Source organism: Taudactylus pleione, unplaced genomic scaffold (assembly GCF_031769625.1).
Source record: "Taudactylus pleione unplaced genomic scaffold, aTauple2 ptg000607l, whole genome shotgun sequence".
Classification (NCBI taxonomy): Eukaryota; Metazoa; Chordata; class Amphibia; order Anura; family Myobatrachidae; genus Taudactylus; species Taudactylus pleione.
This window is the reverse complement of record NW_028285009.1, coordinates 1055634-1079506: the sequence shown is the minus strand read 5'-3', so window position 1 is coordinate 1079506 and position 23873 is coordinate 1055634. Positions and strand designations below refer to the sequence as shown.

The 23873-nt window shown below is 48.1% G+C and overlaps 1 protein-coding gene across 2 annotated transcripts in view; it reads right to left on the bottom strand.

The window, feature by feature from the left end:
* The window catches only part of IMPDH2 (inosine monophosphate dehydrogenase 2), a 33830-nt gene extending 12923 nt beyond the window's left edge, over positions 1-20907 (bottom strand). For both annotated transcript variants that reach the window (XM_088453998.1, XM_088453999.1), the window contains exons 1-9: positions 20690-20907; positions 15726-15774; positions 15416-15517; positions 15249-15323; positions 14019-14225; positions 13771-13858; positions 13441-13640; positions 12569-12659; positions 1530-1625 (exon numbers count right to left, since the gene is read on the bottom strand). In XM_088453998.1, the coding sequence (XP_088310124.1) occupies positions 1530-1625; positions 12569-12659; positions 13441-13640; positions 13771-13858; positions 14019-14225; positions 15249-15323; positions 15416-15517; positions 15726-15774; positions 20690-20787 (1006 nt within the window). In that variant the 5' untranslated portion in view covers positions 20788-20907. The remainder of the gene's footprint in view (positions 1-1529; positions 1626-12568; positions 12660-13440; positions 13641-13770; positions 13859-14018; positions 14226-15248; positions 15324-15415; positions 15518-15725; positions 15775-20689) is intronic.
* Positions 20908-23873: the final 2966 nt, after the last annotated feature.

The following is a 23873-nucleotide window of genomic DNA, read 5'->3' as shown; positions in this document are numbered from 1 at the left end:
ATAAATCCGAACTTGCGGTAAAGTGGCGATAAGAACAGAGTAAATCCAAACCCGCTCATCCCTAAACTTCTTTCAGATACACGTTCTGGCCGTACAACCAGATAATACCTTCAATGAAACCCAAAAACCACCCAAATCAGGCAACTACTAAAGTGGAGCTCATTGGTAGGTTTTGTGTCTTTCTAGACAAATCCAGGCCCTCCTGCCATAAGTCCGGCCCACCAGGACAAACTAATAACTCTTGAAGGCAAGAAGCTTATAGGTCATAAAAGGTGTAAACTAGCTGCTCACATTACAGAAGCCATATAATTCAATGACGTGTCTTGTGTTGTAAAGGAAAAATTTGTACTTAGGGCCTGATTCAGACCCGCTCGCAAGTGGGTCGATGCTGCGCATGCGCACGACGGCGGGAGCTCCGTCGTGCGCATGCGCCAGACGCGACGAGCGAAGGAAAGTCCTTCGCTCGTTGTGTCTGATCAAAGGGGGCGTGTTGTCGATGATGATTGACAGCACGCCCCCTTTGGTGGGCGTGCCTCCCTGACGGAAGCCGGCCCACTGACATCACTAGTGATGTCAGTGGGAGTGATTTTGGCTCTGATAGAGCCAAAATCACTCCGGGCCTTGCGGTTGAAAACCTCAACCGCAGGCTCCGGCTCGCAGTTTCGATGGTTGCGATGGTCACGACCATCGCGGCCATCAAACTGCACGCTTGTATAGGCTGTGGGTGGTGACCCACAGCTATACGAGCGTCCAGGAGGACGCTCCAAAATAATGGAGGGCGGCCCTCATTCAGAGCGTGCGCTCTGCTCAGAGCATACGGCTCTGAATGAGGGCCTTAGTTTGCAATACTGGCTTCCTAGAATGAACTGAAGCAGCTCAGTTAGTTTACCCCTTGAATTAGGGTTTTCCAGCAAACAGAGAACCATTTATTTGACACTGCATGAAGAGGCCTACAAAATATTCACTTAGGGGGAAATTGAACGAACAGCATTTTTCTAAAGTCAGCAATTTGCAACAATTATTTTGGAGGATTTAAAGTAGCAAAACCTATTGTTTTGGGGTGTAAATACTTAAAATGCCAGGTTGTGACTTATTTAAAAAAAATATATATATATATAATAATAATTTTATTTTTATATTTTTATTATTAACTGTTTTACATCCCGCAGCAAAAATCACAGAAAAAAAATAAATAAAAAAATTTAAATTCAGCACCACCCTAACCAAAGTTAAAACAACTGGCATCCCTCCAGCTGAGGCACTATAAGTATCAGCATGCCCAGCAAGCTTCTCGCTATGACAACACTTTTTAGGTACAAAGCAGCTGGAATGACAACCCAACTAACCCACCATAAAAAAAGTACCATATAGCTTTCTTTTTTTAAAGTTACACCCCCCTCCCCATCCGTCTCTCCTTTGAGAGCAGTACCCACCAAACAAAACCATGCGCAGTTGCTGGTGCGCTCAACAATGATAACCCGGGTAGCGATCACAGGCACCGGCACTTCATGGATCATCTGTAACATTACCTTCTTGCGTTATGCAGATGGAGCCGCTTCCCATTCCTACTCTTAAGGCATCCGCTCCGGCGTCAATCAGGTTCTTCGCCTGCGCTGCGGTCACAACTGTAAAGAAATTAAATGAGGATTTCTGGGAAGCTCGATCATATTTTCATCCTAAATACATTTAAGGGGGGGAATTAGATTAGCCATGGTAATTTAGCGCAGGCTAATTGAAGCAGCAGGGCTATTCACAAGGAATTTTTTTTTGAGCCAGAGTAAAAGAAATCTGTGTCAAATAGCCAGTTTGTTAACCCATAGGTCCGGGAACTTATTCCAGATTCCATGGGGTAACATGGTAATTTATCTGGCGAGAAAAAGGGGCTCTAATGGGTATAGCTATGTGAAGGTAATCAGAAGAATAAGGGGCTACGGTTAGGTTTTATATGGAGGATGATCAAGTTAATGTTATTAAATGTAGGTTATTAGAAAAGATAATGTGCATTAATGGAATTAACAAAGTGGAGTTTAATAAGGGTTCCGGACTATAGATACCCAGTAATTAGTTAGACAATGTCTAGATCGACACCAAATGTTGGACGGTTGATAGTTAGACAAGGATAAAAGTTCGACACAGACAAAAGTCAGACATGTAAAAAGTTTGACAGGTACAAAAGTTCGACATGAAAATGATCGACACAAAAATGGTCAACACATTTTTTTTTCTTTAGGATTATGGTTAAAGTTTAGGCACTTAAAGGAGGGTTAGGTACTAACCCAGACGGTTAGGGTTAGGCACCAGGAGGGAGGGTTAGGCACCATGGGCAGGATTAGAGTTCAGGTGATTAGGGCACAAAAAACAAAATTGTCACATTATTATTATTTGTATTTTTTTTTTAAGATTAGGGTTAGGTACTTACTGGACGGTTAGGGTTAGGCACCAGGAGGGAGGGTTAGGGTGAAGTATAGGGTTAAAAAAAAAATAATAATAATAATAATAAAAAAAAAAATTAAAATCGACCATTTTCATGTCGTACTTGTGATCCTGTTGACCTTTTGTACCCGACGAACTTTTTACATGTCTAACTTCAGTGTGTCTGACTTTTGTCTGTGACGAACTTTTATCCCTGTCTAACTATTAACTGTGTAATATCTGGTGTCTATCTAGACATTGTCTAACTAATTACAGGTTGAGTCTCCTATATCCAAATATTCTGAAATACGAAATTATTTTGGCATGGCTGAGATAATGAAACCTTTGATTTTTGATGGTTCAATGTACACAAACTTTGTCTAAGGCAAAAATTATTAAAGATATTGTATAAAATTACCTTCAGGCTGTGTATATGAAACATAAATGAATTTCATTTCTGTACACAGACTTTGTTTGAGACACAAAAAACAAGAGATATGGTAAGAACTTACCTTTGTTATCTCTGTTTCTACGAAGTCCATAGGGTCCACAGGGTTGACCTTGGGGTATAGCTGGATCTGGATCCACGGGCACCACGCAGTTAAAGCTTTGCTGCTCCCAGGATGCACTTGGGTCCATCCTCCTCTATACCCCGCCCCGGCCACAGGCACCTCAGTTGGTAAGCAGCTAAGGCCGGAGGAGGAGACTAAACAGAGAGAAGGAAGACTGGAACACACAAGAAACCATACTCACAGAAATGGGAGACGGAAAACCGGTGACCAGCCACACAGCCCATTTGAAGCCAGGTGCGTCAGGGCGGGCGCCCTGTGGACCCTATGGACTTTGTAGAAACAGAGATAACAAAGGTAAGTTCTTACCATATCTCTTGTTTTCTACTTCAGGGTCCATAGGGGGTCCACATGGTTGACCTTGGGGATGTCCCAAAGCAGTTCAACTAAGGGCGGGGACGCTCCTGTGCTGAAAGGAGTACCCGGCGCCCAAAGGATGCATCCTTAGAGGCGAAGGTGTCAAACGCATAGAACCTCAAAAACGTTTGAATGGAAGACCAAGTGGTCGCCTTACACAGCTGAACAGCGGAGGCGCCACGTCTAGCAGCCCAAGAGGGACCCACAGAACGAGTGGAATGAGCCTGAACAGAGGCTGGCACAGGTAAACCCTCCTGTGCATAAGCCTCACAAATAACGGAACTAAGCTAACGGGCTAACGTTTGCTTGTTGGCCGGCCAACCCCTCTTGTGAAAACCGAAGAGGACAAACAAAGAATCCGACTTCCTAACCGAAGCAGTCCGATCCACATAGATTCTAAGTGCCCGGATTACATCTAAGGAATCCTCACCAGCTGAAAGATCAGGTGACTGAAAAGCTGGCACAACAAGTTCCTGATTAATGTGGAACTTCGAGACCACTTTGGGCAAAAACTCAGGACGAGTGCGGAGCACCGCTCTGTCCTGATGAAAACTCAGAAAAGGGGGGCGACAGGAAAGCTCCCCCAATTCTGACACCCTCCTGACAGAAGCAATTGCTAGGAAAAAAACGGTCTTGAACGTCAGCCACTTGAGGTCCACCACCTCAAGAGACTCAAAAGGAGGACCCTGCAAGACCCGTAGCACCACCGCCAAGTCCCAAGGAGCCACAGGTGGCACGAAGGGAGGCTGGATCCGGAGAACACCCTGGAAAAAGGTGTGAACATCCGGTAGTGTAGCAATCCGTCGCTGAAACCACACGGACAAAGCAGACACATGAACCTTCAGAGAGGCCAGGCGTAAGCCGAGGTCCAAACCTGATTCAAGGAACTCCAAGATTCTGGAAACCCAGAACACCTGAGGATCATAGTTTCCGGATTCACACCACTGAAAGTGCGCCACACCCTGTGGTAAATCCGTGCGGAGACAGGCTTGCGTGCCCTAAGCATGGTACCAATGACCGAACCGGAGAAACCCCTAGACCTCAAGACGGCTGTCTCAAGAGCCACGCCGTCAAAGACAGCCGACCCAGATCCGGGTAAAGGCAGGGCCCTTGAGACAACAGGTCCCGACGCTGAGGAAGAAGGTACGGAGCGTCGATGGAGAGACACCTCAGATCGGAGTACCAAGGACGTCTGGGCCACGCCGGAGCTACCAGCACGAGCGCGCCGCCGTCCTGCTTGAATTTCCGCAGAACCAGAGGAAGTAAGGATATCGGAGGAAACAGATACTCCAGGTGAAACGTCCATTTCACCGACAGCGTGTCTACCAGACTGGCGCCTGCGTCTCTTGTCCTTGACCCGTAAATGGGCAACTTGTGATTGTGACGGGAGGCCATCAAGTCCAGCTCCGGCAGCCCCCACCTGTCCACGAGTAGCTGAAACACCTCTGGGTGAAGCGACCATTCCCCGGGATGCACGTCGTGACGGCTGAGGATGTCCGCCTCCCAATTGAGGACTCCGGGAATGAAGACTGCCGAGATCGCTGGAATGTGACACTCCGCCCAAGCAAGGATGCAAGACACCTCCAACATCGCTGCCGACCTTGGTGGTTGATATACGCCACCGTGGTGGCGTTGTCGGACTGCACCTGAACCGCCCTTCCGTGAAGAGCAGGACCGGACGACTGCAGGGCCCGATAAACTGCCCGCAGTTCCAGAATGTTGATGGGAAGAAGAGCTTCTTCCGTAGACCAACGACTCTGAAGTGACAACGAGCCGGTCACTGCCTCCCAACCCCGGAGACTGGCATCTGTCGTAAACAGAACCCAGTCCGGCATCCAAAAGAGGCGACCCTGGACGAGATGAGCTGACTGAAGCCACCACGCCAGAGACCGGCGCACTTCCGGGGACAAAACCAGCATCTGGGATCGGATCCGGTGAGGTAACCCGTTCCACTCCGATAGAATCTGCCCCTGCAGGGGCCTGGAATGGAACTGGGCAAATTCCACCATGTCGAATACCGACACCATGGACCCCAGGACTCTCATTGCTGAATGGACCGACACTCTACCACTGCTCAGGCAACTGTTATCCTCAGTCGTAGGGAGGACACCATTTCCGGAGTCAAGAAAATCCTTTGTTGACCAGAATCCAGAAGTGCTCCCAGATGGACCATCCGTTGTGATGGGATCAGAGAGGACTTCTTCCAATTTATCAACCACCCGTGTGCTTGAAAACAAGCAATGGTCAGGTGGAGATGTCGAAGAAGCACCTCTGGGGAGCTTTCCAGCAGAAGAAGATCGTCCAGGTACGGCAACAGCCGTATACCCTGACCACGAAGGTGGGCAGCCATAACTGCCATCACCTTGGTGAACACCCACGTAGCCGTGGCTATGGGCACATGGAGATAGGTGTCCTGGATATCGAGGGAGACCATGTAATCCCTGGGTTCCATCACCAGAATGATGGAACGTAACGTTTCCATCCTGAACCTGGGAACTCTGAGGTATTTGTTCAGAGACTTCAAATTCAGGATAGGGCGATGAGAACCATTGGGTTTCTGCACCAGAAACAGAGTAGAATAGTACCCCGTCCCGCGCTGAGTCTGCGGAACGGGAACAATGACCCCTGCTTGTAGCAAGGATTCTATAGCTACCTGAATCTGGACAGCTTTGGTCTTGTCCAGAGAAGGACTCATACAGAAAAACTGGCGGGGCGGCCTGAACCGAAAAGACAGGTCGTACCCCTGAGAGACTACTTCTCGAACCCAGGCATCCGTGGTGGTATTGTGCCAACACTGGGCGAATAGGAGAAGTCGGCCTCCCACTCTGGGGTCCCCCAGAGAGAGGCCCATCCCATCAGGCAGCAGGTTTATCCTCCTGCTTGGAAGAAGGGCGCCGAGCACTCCACGCCTGCTTCTTGGGCTTGGGTGCAGCCTTGGTCGCCGAATGTCTCGGGAAGGACTGACCCTTGGCCTTACCTGAACCAGAAAGGACCGAAAGGCGGAGCTCCGAACCTTAGCCGGCACTGAACCCGAAGGAAGGAAGGCCGACTTGGATTTAGCCAAGGTATCCACTATTTTGTCCAAGTCCGGACCAAATAGCAACTCACCATTAAAAGGCAATGACTCCAGACTCCTTTTAGAGTCCGCATCTGCTCGCCAAGACCTCAGCCACAAGGACCGACGAGCAGACACAGCTGCAGCCGACACCCTAGAGGTCAGCAGACTAGCATCCAACAAAGCTTCCCCTACATAGGAAGCGGCATCCCTCATTTGACCAATTAACGCTCTCTGGATCTCCGGAGCATCCTCTGGAAAAGTATCGTCCAAAGCATTAGCCCAGCTCTCAATGGCCTTAGCCACCCATGAAATGGCCATGGACGGGCGCGCCACCGCCCCTGAAAAGGAGTAAATGGATTTCAAACATATCTCGACCTTCCTGTCTGTGGGATCCTTCAAAGAGGAAATAGACGGTAATGGGAGCATAGCGCTCTTAATCAAGCGAGTGACGTGGGAATCCACAGCCGGTGGAGTTTCCCACTTCCTGCAATGCGCTTTAGGAAAAGGATAATTCGATGCCAACCTCTTTAGTGGTTGGAATCTCTTACTGGGCAACTGCCAGGCCACCCGTCATATGATCCGTCAACTGGTCAGACAAGGGAAAGACACTCGACGTAACCTTAGCTTTTTTAAAGTTAGGGTACTTAGATTTAGGAGCCGGTGCATCATCCTCTATATGAAGGATAGCGCGCACCGCCCTAACCAATGTCGGCACATTAATGGAAGATTTAGTCTCCATCTCCTGGGCCGCGGCATCAGAGTCAGTGTCTTCATGAACTTCTCCATCATCCGAAGACACATCCGAGTCCGACAGCTGCACTGTTAGAGAACTCACAACCTGACGCTTGGGCGCCTTAGGGGGCAAATCACTCTGCAACACAAAAACAGAGGATGAGGCCGCCAGACTCTGCACAGAGCTGGAGAGTACATCCACCCAAGGTGGAGGCACAGCATGAGGATAACCCTGAATAGGCACCATCGACTGCTGAGTCACAGGGGGGGACTGGACATACACAGGCACCCCCGCATAAGGACCCACGGTTTGAGACCCGGGGGGAGACTGCAATAATTGCGGAATACCCGGGGAATGGGGGATGTTAGGCTGGGGCAACGCCCTAACAGGCACCGCAGCCGGCACCGCTAAACGGTCCACAATAGATGCCAACACCTGGGAAAACATCGCCCAAGGAGGATCCTGTGAAATAGGGGGCACAGAGGGGCCAGGCACCAGCTGGCACCGCCCGCACAGACCATCCTGAGATAGATCCCCCCTATAAACTCCAGCAGCACAGCATCTGCAGGAAAACAGCACAGGAGCTCCGGAGTGCTCAGTCTCCTCATCAGACATGATACAGAAATGCTCAATGAAAACGTATCACCAGAGGGAATATGGTGAAAACACCTCCGCACTCACAGCATGCAACACAAACAGCCCACAATATGGAAGTGTGCAGCACACAACTGTATGTGACCGACCTCGCAAATACTTGATTTATACAAGCGAGGTCCACAGAAAAAAGCCCTTCCCCCACACACCTGTCGGGCCGTATGGAAAAGGAAAGGGATAGGTACAAGCTGACAGTAAGTTAGAAATAAGTCACAGACAGCAGCACTAGCAAAAGTCACATACAATGCAGTAAGGATTTGACTCACCGCACCTTCCGCTACAATCAACCTCCCAGATTCAGTGTCTGGGAGGGCTATAGCGCTGCGTACACTGTCCCTTTGCAGAGGAGAGGTACCCAGGGGGACCGGTCCATGCACCGCCTGGGAGTCTGCGTTACAGCCTTGAAGATGGCCGCCGGAGAGCTCTGAGGAGGAGTGGCCGCATGAAGAACAGCTCAGCGACGCCAGCACACGTGAGAGAAGGCGCGCTGAGCTGAGGGGAGGAGCCGCTAAACCAGGGAAGGCTTCCTCCCCTGGCTAGTAATTAACCCCAGGGACGCTGGTTCCCCTCCAGCCATTATTCCCTGGTGGTCCAGCGGACGCGCGGGGTATGCCTGCAGAGGGGGGAGCCCGCCGCCGCTACTAGCGCCGCCGGTCTGTCCCCAGAGACCGGCGGCTAGAGACTGCATTTCCCCCGCGTGCAGCGCTGACAGCGCTACACGCGGCTTACCTGAATCCCCGTGAGCCCGGCAGCAGTCAGTGGGAGGTCCCGGAGCCACGCTAGTACTGACTCTGGGGTCCCGCTGCGATCCCCAGATCAGTACTGGCGTCGCAGCGCCAGCGGGGTTGTTGGAGCGGCAGCGTGGACGTCCAGCTGGACAGTCTGATGCTGCCGCTCTGAAGAGTAAAAAATAAAATCTTCTATCTTCAAAAATAAAGCTTAGGGGCTGCTAAAAACAGCCCCACTGCAACAGGGTGACCCGACTCCGGACGGGCACCAACTAAAACTGAGGTGCCTGTGGCCGGGGCGGGGTATAGAGGAGGGCGGACCCAAGTGCATCCTGGGAGCAGCAAAGCTTTAACTGCGTGGTGCCCGTGGATCCAGATCCAGCTATACCCCAAGGTCAACCCTGTGGACCCCCTATGGACCCTGAAGTAGAAATATTGTATAAAATGACCTGCAGGCTGTATGTATAAGGTGTATATAAAACATAAATGCATTCTGTGTGTATATTTGGGCCCATTCCCAAGATATTTCATTATGAAATGCTAATATTCCAAAATACGGAATATTCCGTTATCCAAAATACCCCTGTCCCAAGCATTTTGGATATGGGAGACTCAACCTGTACTGTCTCTTATACCACACCCATTTAATAGTGGGGATGAGGAAATTAATGACTTTAAAGCTTGAATTGAGTGGTTGGGCAAAATTTAGTAAGCGGCGGGTTCTAAACCCTGTCTGTTTGGTGGAGGTTTGACAGAGGGTTCTATTCCGTTCTAAACCCCGGGGGTTTGGTCGTAGTTTTGCAACGTTTTCTAAAAAGGACAGCCTTGTTCTATTCTAAAAATGTGTTTTGATGGCGGTTTTGCAACGTTTTTGGCTTTAGTAAATCTGCAGATAGCAAAACCGCCACCAAACTGCCAAGTTTTAGAACCCGACACTTAGTAAATTTTGGCCCTTATGTTGATGATTGGATATTATTATGTGGAGGTTGCTGGGGTGCTCTGTTTCGTAGTTGCTGGGATGTGCTCTATGGTATGAAAGTCACTGGGATGCTCTCTGTATGGTATGCGAGAGTCGCTGGGATGCTCTCTGTACGGTATGCGAGAGTTGCTGGGATGCTCTCTGTACTGCATGTGACTAGGATGCTCTAAGTTTTGGGTAAAGTTATGGAAGTCATTGAGATTTTTTTTATGCGTCTTAATAAAGATTATTTTAATCCCATCTACATTTGTGTTGGTCCCAGCTACACCAGGTCACCTTCATATTTAGACCAGCAGCACTGAGTTCCCAATCCAGCCCTGCTCATGGGTGAATCTGTGCGAGTCTGTGTGTCAGTCACTGTCATTACTAGTGTGTCACTGTGAATCTGCCACTGTCATTACTAGTGTGTCACTGTGAATCAGTCACTGTCATTACTAGTGTGTCACTGTGAATCTGCCACTGTCATTACTAGTGTGTCACTGTGAATCAGCCACTGTCATTACTAGTGTGTCACTGTGAATCAGTCACTGTCATTACTAGTGTGTCACTGTGAATCAGTCACTGTCATTACTAGTGTGTCACTGTGAATCTGCCACTGTCATTACTAGTGTGTCACTGTGAATCAGTCACTGTCATTACTAGTGTGTCACTGTGAATCTGCCACTGTCATTACTAGTGTGTCACTGTGAATCAGTCACTGTCATTACTAGTGTGTCACTGTGAATCTGCCACTGTCATTACTAGTGTGTCACTGTGAATCAGTCACTGTCATTACTAGTGTGTCACTGTGAATCAGTCACTGTCATTACTAGTGTGTCACTGTGAATCAGTCACTGTCATTACTTGTGTGTCACTGTGAATCTGCCACTGTCATTACTAGTGTGTCACTGTGAATCAGCCACTGTCATTACTAGTGTGTCACTGTGAATCAGTCACTGTCATTACTAGTGTGTCACTGTGAATCAGTCACTGTCATTACTAGTGTGTCACTGTGAATCAGTCACTGTCATTACAAATGTGTCACTGTGAATCTGCCACTGTCATTACTAGTGTGTCACTGTGAATCTGCCACTGTCATTACTAGTGTGTCACTGTGAATCAGTCACTGTCATTACTAGTGTGTCACTGTGAATCAGCCACTGTCATTACTAGTGTGTCACTGTGAATCAATCACTGTCATTACTAGTGTGTCACTGTGAATCTGCCACTGTCATTACTAGTGTGTCACTGTGAATCTGCCACTGTCATTACTAGTGTGTCACTGTGAATCAGCCACTGTCATTACTAGTGTGTCACTGTGAATCAATCACTGTCATTAGGAGTCTGAGTTAGGATGAAAATAAACAAATGTGTACATTAAAGGAACATGGTTTAGGGTAATAAAAAAATATTATATACACATACAAGTATTCGGTTGAGTTTTACATATTTAATATGGTAACAGGGGTTTCTCCCCATCTATATTTATACCTTACAGCAGGGGGTACATTATCCCATGTAGAATTGATGACTATTCCTTTACACGTGACTTAAAAAGGGAATTATTATGCTGGCACATGATAAAGATAGCAGAGTGATCCCGGGACACATGTCCCTGCCCGTCAGCCCCATTCAGCGTTACATTCTAGTGTCACATTGCTGGATGTGCCACCGGTCTATATATAACTCTGCAGACACTTCCTGGGGTCTCAGGAGATGACAGCATAGCATTGTATTGCAGCACACAACAGACCTTCACCCTCCAGGCAGCCCTGGACTGATGACCACCGCAGTTCTCATACACAGGTCGTACTGACGGAAAAACCTTTTTCTAAAAATGTTACCCAAAATGCAAGTTGTATTAAATAAAACGCTGTTTCCTCATTCGCAAGTCTATAGGTGAGCTCGTCAGTCAAAATAAATCTAGTTTTGATCATGGCGGTAAAGCAAAATAATATAACTGTAGTCATTATAGGCAAGTTGTATATATTTATAAAAGACAGACTGTCCATCATTTTTTTTTCTTGTTTACCGTTCACTCTAATAGGAGACTGGCCCTGACCCTAACCCCCATTTTTCTTCAAACATATTAAGAGTTATATTTTAAAACACATTTATTTTCCAGAGTGCCCCCACAGCAAGGTTTCTTTTTTCTGCTCCCTCACAGAAACTCCCTGATTTTGTACAAGTTGTAGATTATGGCAGCAAAGAAGTTAACTTTTTATTTTATTTTTTTATGAAATGACGCATTTTTCTGCCCTCCCCCTCTCATTATAGGCACAACGGAATCGGTATGCCGGCATCTCAAAATGGTTAACATACCGACACTTGTTGGTCGGTATCAGGGGCAAACGCAGGATTTTTTAGGGGGAGGGGGCATTATATATATATTATATATTACACCCCCGTTTTTAGTCACGCTGGGGGCGAGCCCAGCACATTGAAAATACAGGCCAGATCCACATAAAATACACTGAAAAAGCCAGAGCCACATAAAATATGGTTTAAAAAACACATAAAATTCATTTTGAAATCCAGAACCACATAAAATACATTTAAAAAGCAAGATTCACATACTTCAGCTACTCCGCTCCGGCCGATGAGATGTTAATATATCTCATCGTTAGTGCTTCCTGCTTTGCGTCGGTAAAGAGGCGTTAAGTGCCGCTATAATACATCTGCCCCAATGTCTTTTACTGAAGTAGGTAATTGAGGTGCATGCAATGTCAAATATCTTAACTCTTTAATCAGAGATATTGGTGAATATTACACAAGTTCTTTTCTTATTAGATTTAGTATTGAAGGCTGACTGGCCATACGTTTAACAATGAGCGTAACTGCCAAATATCTCGATGGAGAAGATGGAGGGGGTTGTTTTAGTTTCACCAGGACTGGTGCAGCGTTAGACTGAATAACATGGCGTAGAGAGCAGGAATGTGCTGTATACTAAAGGAATCAGATCAGCTTCAGGCCACCTCAGGAACACAGAATATCAAATTGGTCACAGAGCCTGTTCTAGTTTATTAGACACCATGCGTAATAATAGCATTAAATTGAATTTTAAGCTTCTACAGCACCAAAAAAAATCCTTTTTTTTACCATTTCCGGCGATGACTTGAAGATCTAGGTACTTTTCCTTAATGTACTTTATCATATTGATCTGATAAATGGAGTTTCCTTGGGAGGAATCCTGGAATGTAGAAAGATAGTTTCAGTTACGCAAACCATACTTCTAGGCAAGCACTCGAAAGACAAAATGGAGGCATTGCCTATAGCAACCAATCATATTCCAGCTGTCATTTTATAGCATATACTAGATGAATGACAGCTAGAACCCGATTGGTAGCTACTGGAAACACCTCCACTTGTCCTCTTTAGAAGTCTCCCCCCACAGTGTTACTTGGACAGACTTAGACTGTAGGACTTCCAATAATGAGACTTTGAGGAGGGGAACACGGCCATTTTCATGCAAATAAGGTTTGGCCCAGAAAGTGGCCGTCTCCACTGTGTGTAAGTGACCAATGCCCTATGAAACCTGATGCCATTCTATGATTGGCAAGGATTTATTTTCTGCCCTTTACAGTATAATTCAGTTGTAACAAGATGGAGAGCACCGCTCTTTGCAGGTAACACCGGTCTGTTGGACACCATGTTCTAACAAATGGTCAACCATGGTCTTTCATTCACGTACTTGCACCATGTCAGTCCACAGATTTCAGTCTACAGTATACGCACAATGGGCAATCCTGCCAAATAATATTGCTGGGCACTGGTGTTTATAACCGGGACCATGCCAGGCAACTTTTTGACTATGTGAAATTGGAAGCATTGTCAGGCAACTTTTTGAAATTGGAAGATGGGACCACGGTGCCTCAGAAATGCCAATTGGTAAATTTACTGTGGACACGTTAGTTGTGGAGTTTTAAAAAAACTATGAAAGAAAAAAAATAAATAAATAAAAAACACCGTACCAGAACCACAGCGTCCACTCCGGCCTGCATTAGGAGATCTAGACGATATTTGTCATCCTCATGGGTCCCAATGGCCGCCCCGCACAGCAGCTGCTTCTTGGAATCTTTCGAAGCCAGTGGGTAATCCCGATTCTTCTTCAAATCTGTACGCGCAATAATCGCCACCAGCTCATCGTCCTGATTGACAATTGGTAGCTTCCCTAAAAACGAAACGCAATGGATTTGAACGCCGCCTTGCAGTCGGCAGAAATTTCAGCAAAGTGGCTTCAGTTAAAAAAAAAAAAAAAATAGAAGAACTTGCGAATACCAAACAGGAGGACGTGTAATTACCTTTTTTACTCCTCTGCAGAATTTCATTTGCTTCTTTTAAATTAACACCAGCTGGGGCGACCACAAGATCTTCCCGTTTGGTCATGATCTGGTTATTCAAACCAAAAGGAAACAAAAATGTGGTATAAATATATCACTATATTAACCAGTGGCTGAAAGGACATCCAGAAATCCTTGTTATAACCTCAATCTGACAATAATGATCCCCCCCATTTTTGTGGTGCAGAACCCACAGGCCAGATACTTACTTCACTGAGAGGCAGATCATGCTCCTCAGATTTAAGGAAGTCTATATCTCGGGACGAAATGATTCCCACCAGCTTACTGCCCATCTTTCCATTGTCCGTGATGGGGATCCCGCAGAACCCATGGCGTGCTTTTGCCTCAAACACGTCCCGTACTTGGTGCGAGGGGCTCAATACTACAGGGTCGGTGATGAATCCTTGTTCATATTTCTGTTGGTGACAATAGGCAACGACAATGCATGGGTGATTCCACATTGCCCCAAATTCCGTCTCTCTCAAAATTACAAGCCAAAAGTTTCAGGAGCACCACCAACATTACAGAATATACAATGGTAATAGATGGGTACTAAAACAAGATCAGTAGCTTCCCTGTCCTTCCCTGTTTGGAGCTGGTTTGCTCAGGTTAGGTTGATAATTTGTAGGCTGGAAATGAAGACACTTCAGAACGTTGTACTGTCATTCGACTGAACAGGAGCAATTGTAACAGGCGGTATCCAGATACAAGATAGTAAATAGGTCGACAGGGACAAATGGTCAACTGTCAAAAGGTAGACATGTTGTTTCATGATTTTTAGGGTTCGGCACTTGGTGGAGGGTTAGTCTGCAGAAGGGTTCGGTTAGGCACCAGGAGTTAGGTTTAGGATTAAAATAACAGATATCCCCCCCCAAAAATAAACAAACCATGAGTCAACCTTTTCTGTGTCGACCATTTGACCCTGTCGATCTACGTCTATGTTGACCAGTGAGAGAGGGAGAGAGTGTGTGTTCAGCACTGCTTACCTCACAGAGGAGGGACTGACCCCGCATGTGCCACTTACACCATCCTCGAGTGTCACCTTGTGGCACTACTGCCAAGAGAGTTGCCTACCCCTGTGTTAGAGGCTGAAATGTGGAATTTGCCCTAAGTGGGTAATCCAGATCATGGGCAGACTCTTTCTTGTGGCTGGGGAACTTATTTATTTACACCACAAAGTGGACATAGCAGGACAAGGAGCAGGTAATCAGGCAGTAAGTAGTCCCTAGGATTGCTTCCAGCAAGGTCGAACATAAAACGGTGACTACATTATACATTACCCTGTGCCAGGCCATTACAGAACAATTTAAGGTTATAGCTTCTTTAAAACACATCCTCAAAAGAGCCAACCAGTATTTAGTAACCATGGCTAAGGTAAAGTGGGTTACGTTTTAGCCCCAGTAATGATCGCACAGTAGCAACAGGGGTCGGACGCTCACCTTAACTTTGCGCACTTCATTAGCTTGGAATTCTGGCGTACAGTTGTGATGCATAATACCGATGCCGCCAGTCAGCTGGAACGCAGACGGGAGAGATACGATGCTTTTAACATAATGAATGCCCAAAACTAACAACAACTTAAAAACCAAAGCAGTAGTTTGCTTACCGCCATTGCTATAGCCATGTTGGATTCAGTCACAGTATCCATTGGGGAGGAGACCAGAGGTGTTTTTAGTGTTATTTTCTTAGTAAGGGCTGAGGTGAGGTCCTAAAACACACACAGGCCAGTGGCAAGTAATCAGAAGTATCATACGATACCCAACCCCCCCACCCAATCCCAGGTTATTTACAATAAACAAAGTCACGCACATGACAGATTGCACCTAATGAGCAGGGAGTCAACAGGCCCAGAGGTTATATATAAAACAGACATTGGCTCTTCCAGCAAGGAATACAAATTTAGGGGCATTACTCACCACTTGATCCGCCGTGAAGTCGATGTACCCGGGAAGTATAAGAAAGTCGCTGGAAATTAGAATAAAACAGTTCATTTAAAATTTCTTTAAATGTTTCCTTTGTTTAGGTATCTGAAAAAGGCCAGCAACATTAGATAAAAAACAAAAAACAAAAAAAACCACATTTAATTTACCTTAACATTCAATAGAACAGATTGCCTGCGTTGTGTGTGATATTGAATGCTGCATATACAGTGTCCATGCAAAATGATTATTGGATGAAAGCGTTACGATTTAGAGACAGCGTGTGGTCGCCATATTACCGAGAAGTGAGCAAGCCCTTGCCTCATCTAACAATACTAGGGGAACCGCAGTCTGGCACTATGATCTGCAGAGGCATACAGGTTATCTTATATAAAATGCATTGGTCTGTTTCTTTGTCCGGTTATGCATTTGGACACCCCTGCACCGATTGGTATGAACCCAATGCAAGGTGGTCCAGTTGGATCCTGGCCAGGTTTTAGGGATGTTAGGGTCCCGGTCGGACCTCCCGTTGATGTACGAGGAGCAGAATTTTGACCTGGGGAGCCTGTTCTGAGCCTTCCACTGGATGGATATGGATGAAAACTTCAGAAGGGGGGCAACTGATCTGGGATGCCTAATGGAGTGGTTGTGGTACCAGTCGGACCTTACATGGGGAGCGCCGGGTAGAACTTTGACCCAGGGAGCCGGTTCTGGGCCTTCCACTGGATGGATTTGTATGACATCACATAATAAAACTTAATAACTTAAAGATTTAAAGGAACACAGGTCCGATGTAAAAAGCTTTGAACATTCTTCATAAATCATGCAACTTTGTTAGTAACAATTCAGGAACTGACAGGACATCTGTAATAACTACTAAATTGATGTCATATCTGGCTGATTATAACAATAATTTACAGGATGCTTTCACATTTCAGCAAAAGGAATATATCCACGTAAATGTAAACAAGCTCATAAGAAAACAGTCACAGGCAACAGCCACGAGATAGGCGAGAATATCTCCAGAGCAGCTTTACACCGTTTACAGAAACGATTTTCCAAATGTGCGTTACTGTCCTTCCAGAAATCTGCGCATAACAAAATAAACAAGGTTTTAACTTAATAGTACTGTGGTTTCTGCCTGACAAACGAAATCATAGGCTTAATCTGACGTATACAGGAATTTGTAAACCTTATACACACACACATTTTATATATATATATATATAATTCATACACACACACACACACACATATATATACATATATACACATATACACACAATATAGTGTTCACTCTAGGTCCGGCACCGGACCTAGAGAGAGGACACATCTGGGCGTGTCCAAAAAAGGGGCACGGCCAATTAAAAGGGGTGCGTCTTTAACGCATCCCCTTTTCGTCACTCTTGGGGGCCGGGCTGCCCTCAAGCACTGCTGTCGGTGTGAATGACGCCCACTTCCCCTTACTCACATCTTTATACTTGGGCAACATAGTGAAATAATCGGTAACATCGGACCCATACGCACAGGTAAGGCAGGTCAGACCTCACTCAGGAATTGCTAACTTCAGGTCATGCTATGAGGCCTCAGGCTGTGCATGGTATCGCAGTGGCTAATTTAGGCACGCCCCTGCAACGCCGTCCCAATGCCTGTGTTCGCCCGACCATCTGCCCGTCACCACCCACAAACGGTCTTCCTGTCAATCACTGCTCGGGGTCTGTGTAGCCTCTGCAAACGCATTTCCCATCTCGATTGCTAGTTTGCGCACTGCATACGCAATGTGAATTAATCGACCGATATCGTGCGTCTTTACAACTGCGATCCTTGATCAATCAGGCCCTCAGTGTGGTCATAAATCCTGGTTACTGCGCAATATAACAACTTATTCAGTCAATTACAGGCATTACAATCCAATCAGGTGCAAGTGCCTCACACCTGGGAGTAAGTGAAGCTGTATGCCGCACTTACGGTACCTACGGACTCACATTTCTGTTGGCAGCCTTATAGGGTGAGATCAGGCCGCGGGAGGGTTGGGAAGAAAATTGTTGTGCTTTTGCGGGCGTCTGTGCCGGTGCAATGACAATTCTAGTGTTCCCGCTACCTTTTTTTTTAGTTGGACCCACCTGATATTAAAAGGGCAAAAATGCACCCTGCTTTTTTAGCAGCACCCCCCTAAAACAGCATGCCCCCAGCCTTCCCCACCCACAGGCCGCAGTGTCCAACGGGTGGGAAAAGTTAGTGATCGATCACCGCCGGGTGAATAGACGCCATGCGAACGCACACGGCTTCTATTCACAGTGACGGGAGAGCTTGGGGGAAGCCCAGCCCCCTGGGCACGCCCCCAAGCATGGCAAAATTAAAGTTGTGTCCTAAGGACATGCCCCTCTCCGGGAGGTCACGCCCCCTGTGAAGCGCACAGAACTTCCCATCCTGTCTCCCCCCCCTCCCTCAGCGCCTGCCGTTCCAACAGGAACACTACATTTGCCCCCTTCGCACTCGATTGTCTGTATTATAATTAGACCCTAAAAAGTCAAGCACGCCCTGAATTTCCTTCACAATTTGCAACAAGCCGTGTTATTGTGCAGTGTGAAAGGGCCCAGTTGAAATAACCCAAGGACCCGTTCACAGGAAGACACGCCAGGAAAAAAACCTATTGACTGACTATCTAGACACTGTAGATCTTCCATCCGGATACCGATTTTTGACATGACATCAGTGGGTTTCGATTCTTTGGGTGTGGGCACCGGTAATTGGATCAACCAAATTTTCATGATGGTTCTCAGTCAATGGAGTGTAGTTATAGCCGTGTAATTTTCCAATATTCTGATATGCTGCCCATTCGTTGGACATGATGTTGGAACCAGGGGCAACATGACAACAAATGATGGCACCCAAAATGGCTTAATTTCTGCGACAGATCTGAAAAATGCACAAGTCTTGCTTACCATGGAGATGTTTTTAAACCAAGCTAAATACCCAACCTCACAGAATCCATCATTTTTATTTCGAGGGACAGCATGGCTTCCTTTGAGCTTTCAGTCCCTGTTGAATCTGTAACGTCCCCTCAACAAACTCTCGACAATTTGAATTGTCTGCCCTGGACCACCCATTGGTTAGGCTTCATTCAATGCCCAATTGCAAACCTTGCATAAATAATTGCACCAATCCACCAATGTTGGATTAGTGAAATGGCCAATCGCGGCTCGAGTCTGTCCCAAAGAGCAACCCTTTGACTAAAGGTGAATGATTGTCAAGCCATCCTTGATTTTAAAGTTTTAGTATGCTATTTTCTGTTTTGGCATGCTGTAATGACTGAAGTAGTTGTCATTTGTTGCTGGCCTACTATTTAATGACAGATGACAATACGTTGTATTCCTTGCAGGGTTATTGACCTTAAATTGTGCCTTGACAACCCACTGTTCCCATCGCACAAACTCTTTGTTGTGGTTGAACACTTCAGGCCAAATTATCAACCAGTTGTTCCGCACAAATTCCGTAGCTTAAACTTCAGTCATTGTTTCTGCACAAAATTTGTGTAAAGACAGTTCTCTTCATTGAAGCATTACTTTGAAAGAACTGCACTCTCTCCTCTTAACAAAAGGTCACCGTCTTCTCCCCGAACAATTGCCAATCGCCTTCCAACTCACCTGGCCCGGCTCATGTGACATGCGCTTTACCCCTTTTCTCTGAGTCATCGGCAGCACCCCTCCAAATGACTAATTAAGCAATTGGAAGTTTCCAATTAGCTCAATTAGTCCTTAATTACTCGCCTTTCGAAGTGGTGTCTTCTTCCTCCAGCGTCGGGACCCGGTCTCCTACAGTAGGGTGACTATGTCAGTGTGTGATGGATTGTGTGCGATTCCTCCCTGTAGCGGCTGCTGGGAGAACTACATCTCTTTCAGTTTTGAAAACCCCACAATTTTATTTATTTTTATTTTTTTAAATTGGATACCGCGGATATTAGGAGTGCGCATACCCGCAGTAATCCAAAATTGAGCGCAAGATTTTTTTTTTAGCTCGCACCTAGTTGGTTATACCCCTATATAAGACAACAACGTGCTAGAGAATTCAGTTTGATCGCTCTCCGGTCTAATGCAGGATACAATGTGTTACACATAGCAAAGGAAGGCCCAGCTCTCGCCTCATGAGGCTTGAAATGCCAATTCATGCCCATTTCTACAATAACCTGCATACATTAGTGATCAGAGATAAAACAATAAAATATTAAAAGCGGCTTTTTTTCCTATATGCCTTTAACCCTTTTGACCCCATTACAGAAGGCGTAATGATAACAGTCTATATAATGTATGGGAGTCTCACACATTACATATGAGATATATACGGACAGCTGATTATATAGGGAGCAGATAAGAGTTTACCCATTAGTAGGAAAACTATGACTCTCCAGCTCTGGGCCTAGTCCCAGTGGCTGACGCTTATATTCTATCATCACACAGTCCGACACACCATGCTGGGATTTATGGTCCCCTGGCATGCTCATGCTGGCATCTATAGTCCTCCTGACACCTATAGTCCTCCTGGCACTTCCTTCTGACACCTATAGTCCCCCTGACACTTCCTTCTGACACCTATAGTCCCCCTGGCACTTCCTGCTGGCACCTATAGTTCTCCTGGCACTTCCTGCTGGCACCTATAGTCCCCCTGACACTTCCTGCTGGCACCTATAGTCCTCCTAGCACTTCCTGCTGGCACCTATAGTCCTCCTGGCACTTCCTGCTGGCACCTATAGTCCTCCTAGCACTTCCTGCTGGCACCTATAGTCCTCCTGGCACTTCCTGCTGGCACCCATAGTCCGCTCAGACCCCCTGGGCACTGCTGGGACTTCTAGTACCACAACTCCTGACTGCTGGCACTCCCGGGAGTCTGACTGAACCCTCTCCTTAGCAGACAGACAGGGGGGGGCAGGGGGGAGAGGAGTTAGGGAGTCGGGGGTCACTCACTTGTAGGTAAGTCCGTCTCCGGCCCCGAAGAGCTGCTGTGCAGAGAGCCCATCATCCGGGACATAGCAGGTGCCCCCGCTGATCAGGTAATCCGCCATCGTGCACCGGAGGCCGGTGAGAGCTGCTGCGGCACCACGAGGACTGGGCTCCCTCCTCCTCCCCAGGCAGCAGCCACTCTGTCCCTGCAGCGGTGACTGAGAGAGAGGTCCCCGGACCGGAGCGTCTATTACTTATACCCAGCTCCCGAGCGCCGCCCACCGGCGGGTCCCTCATCCCCAGCATGCCCGCAGCAGCACGTGGGTACTATGGTGGTGAATATATCCGGGGACTGGAGAGGGGACTCAGTTAGTGACAGCAGGTGGGGTGACACCACCGGTCAGTCTGGGAAGAGGAAACAGGGGAACGGATGAGAAAGCCGGGCAGTCCAGGGACAGGGTGCAGTGTAATAATAATGGGTGAGATGACACTGTCTGACTGCACAGGGGAGGGTGCAGAGTACTGGGAGAAGTGACAGTGTCACTACCGGACAGTCCAGAGAGAGAGTGCAGGTAACGGGTGAGGTGACACTGCTGGACAGTCCAGGGAGAGAGTGCAGGTAACGGGTGAGATGACACTGCTGGACAGTCCAGGGAGAGAGTGCAGGTAACGGGTGAGGTGACAGTGCTGGTCAGCCCAGAGAGAGAGTGCAGGTAACGGGTGAGATGACAGTGCTGAACAGTCCAGGGAGAGAGTGCAGGTAACGGGTGATGTGACACTGCTGGGCAGTCCAGGGAGAGACTGCAGGTAACGGGTGATGTGACACTGCTGGACAGTTCAGGGAGAGAGTGCAGGTAACGGGTGAGGTGACACTGCTGGACAGTTCAGGGAGAGAGTGCAGGTAACGGGTGAGGTGACACTGCTGGACAGTTCAGGGAGAGAGTGCAGGTAACGGGTGAGGTGACACTGCTGGGCAGTCCAGGGAGAGAGTGCAGGTAACGGGTGAGGTGACAGTGCTGGTCAGTCCAGAGAGAGAGTGCAGGTAACGGGTGAGATGACAGTGCTGAACAGTCCAGGGAGAGAGTGCAGGTAACGGGTGATGTGACACTGCTGGGCAGTCCAGGGAGAGACTGCAGGTAACGGGTGAGGTGACACTGCTGGACAGTTCAGGGAGAGAGTGCAGGTAACGGGTGAGGTGACACTGCTGGACAGTTCAGGGAGAGTGCAGGTAACGGGTGAGGTGACACTGCTGGGCAGTCCAGGGAGAGAGTGCAGGTAATGGGTGAGGTGACACTGCTGGACAGTCCAGGGAGAGAGTGCAGGTAACGGGTGAGGTGACACTGCTGGACAGTCCAGGGAGAGACTGCAGGTAACGGGTGAGGTGACACTGCTGGGCAGTCCACGGAGAGAGTGCAGGTAACGGATGAGGTGACAGTGCTGGGCAGTCCAGGGAGAGAGTGCAGGTGACAGGTGAGGTGACACTGCTGGACAGTCCAGGGAGAGAGTGCAGGTAACGGGTGAGGTGACAGTGCCGTGCAGTCCAGGGAGAGGGCGCAGGGTAATGGGTGACAATGCCAGACAGTCCAGGAAGAGGGTGCAGTGTAATGGGTGACACTGCCAGACAGTTCAGGGAGAGGGCGCAGTGTAATGGGTGACACTGCCAGACAGTCCAGGGAGAAGGCGCAGTGTGATGAGTGACACTGCCAGACAGTCCAGGGAGAAGGCGCAGTGTGATGGGTGACACTGCCAGACAGTCCAGGGAGAAGGCGCGGTGTGATGAGTGACACTGCCAGACAGTCCAGGGAGAAGGCGCAGTGTGATGGGTGACACTGCCAGACAGTTCAGGGAGAGGGCGCAGTGCAATGGGTGACACTGCCAGACAGTCCAGGGAGAGGGCATAGAGTACCAGGTGACAATACTGAACAGTCTGATGAGAGGGTGCAGAGAAACTAGAGACCCATTCGGACAATCCAAGGAGAGAGCGCAGAGTAACAGATGACACTTCAAAACAGTCCGGGGAGAGGACACAGAATAACTGGTGACACCGCTGGACAGTTTAGGGAGATAGCGTAGATTGATGATGACACTGCCAGGCAGCTCAGTGAGAGGGCACAGGGTAACAGGTGACCCCACCAGACAGTTTGGGGAGAGGTCACAGAGTAACGGGTGACACCGCCAGATAGTCCGGGTAGAGAACACTTAGAGTAATGGATGACACTACTGAACAGTCCAGGGATAGGATTGAGAGTAATCGGTGACACTGCTGGATAGTTCGAGGAGAGGACACAGAGAAACACAGCTGGACAGTCCAGGGAGAGGACACAGAGTAATGGGTGACACTGCTGTACAGTCCAGGGAGAGGGCGTAGCGTAACACGTCATAATACTGAAAAGTCAGAGGAGATGGCTCAGAGAAATTGGTGACACTGCTGGATAATCTAGGGAGAGAGCACAGAGTAATGGGTGACATTGCAGACCTGTCTGAGGAGAGAACTCTGCATAATGTCCAGGTAGATGAAACAGGGTGACACTGCTGGAGAGGATGGTGAGAGGGAATTGGTATGAAATACCGCCGGCCGCACGGCCAGCGGTTCGATTCCCGGCAGCGGCAGCCCGACATCAGCAGAGATCCCGGCAGCGGAAGCCCGACAGCGCTGGAGATCCCAATCATGGATAGGTAAGTATTGTCTAACCTAACCCTCCTTAGGGGTGCCTATCCCTAACCTCCACCCCAAGTGCCTAACCCTAATCCCCCCTCTAAGTGCCTAACCACCCCCTTCCCCACTGCCTAAACCTAAGTCCCCCGGGAGGGTGCCTAACCCTAAGTCCCCCCCCCCCCGGGGTGCCTAACCCTCCCTCCCCCTAGCCTAACCCTCCCGTGGGGGTGCCTAACCCTAAGTCCCCCCCGGGAGCCCTAAACCTAACCCTCCCCCCCGCGGCTGTCCGCTCACGGCGCCCGGCATCACTACGATCGGGATACCGGGCGCCGTTCTCCCGGCGTCGGGGAAATGCCGGGCTTCTACATCTAGACGCCCGGCATTTCACCCTTGCCGGGATATGACAGTCGGGAAGCCGGCTGCCGGTATTTAGGCAGTCGGCTTCCCGATTGCATACCTGGGGAGAGAGCTTGGAGTAAGAGATGACACTGCCGGACAGTCTGTAGAGAGAGCGCATAGTAACAGGTGACAATGCCTGGACAGTCTGTGGAG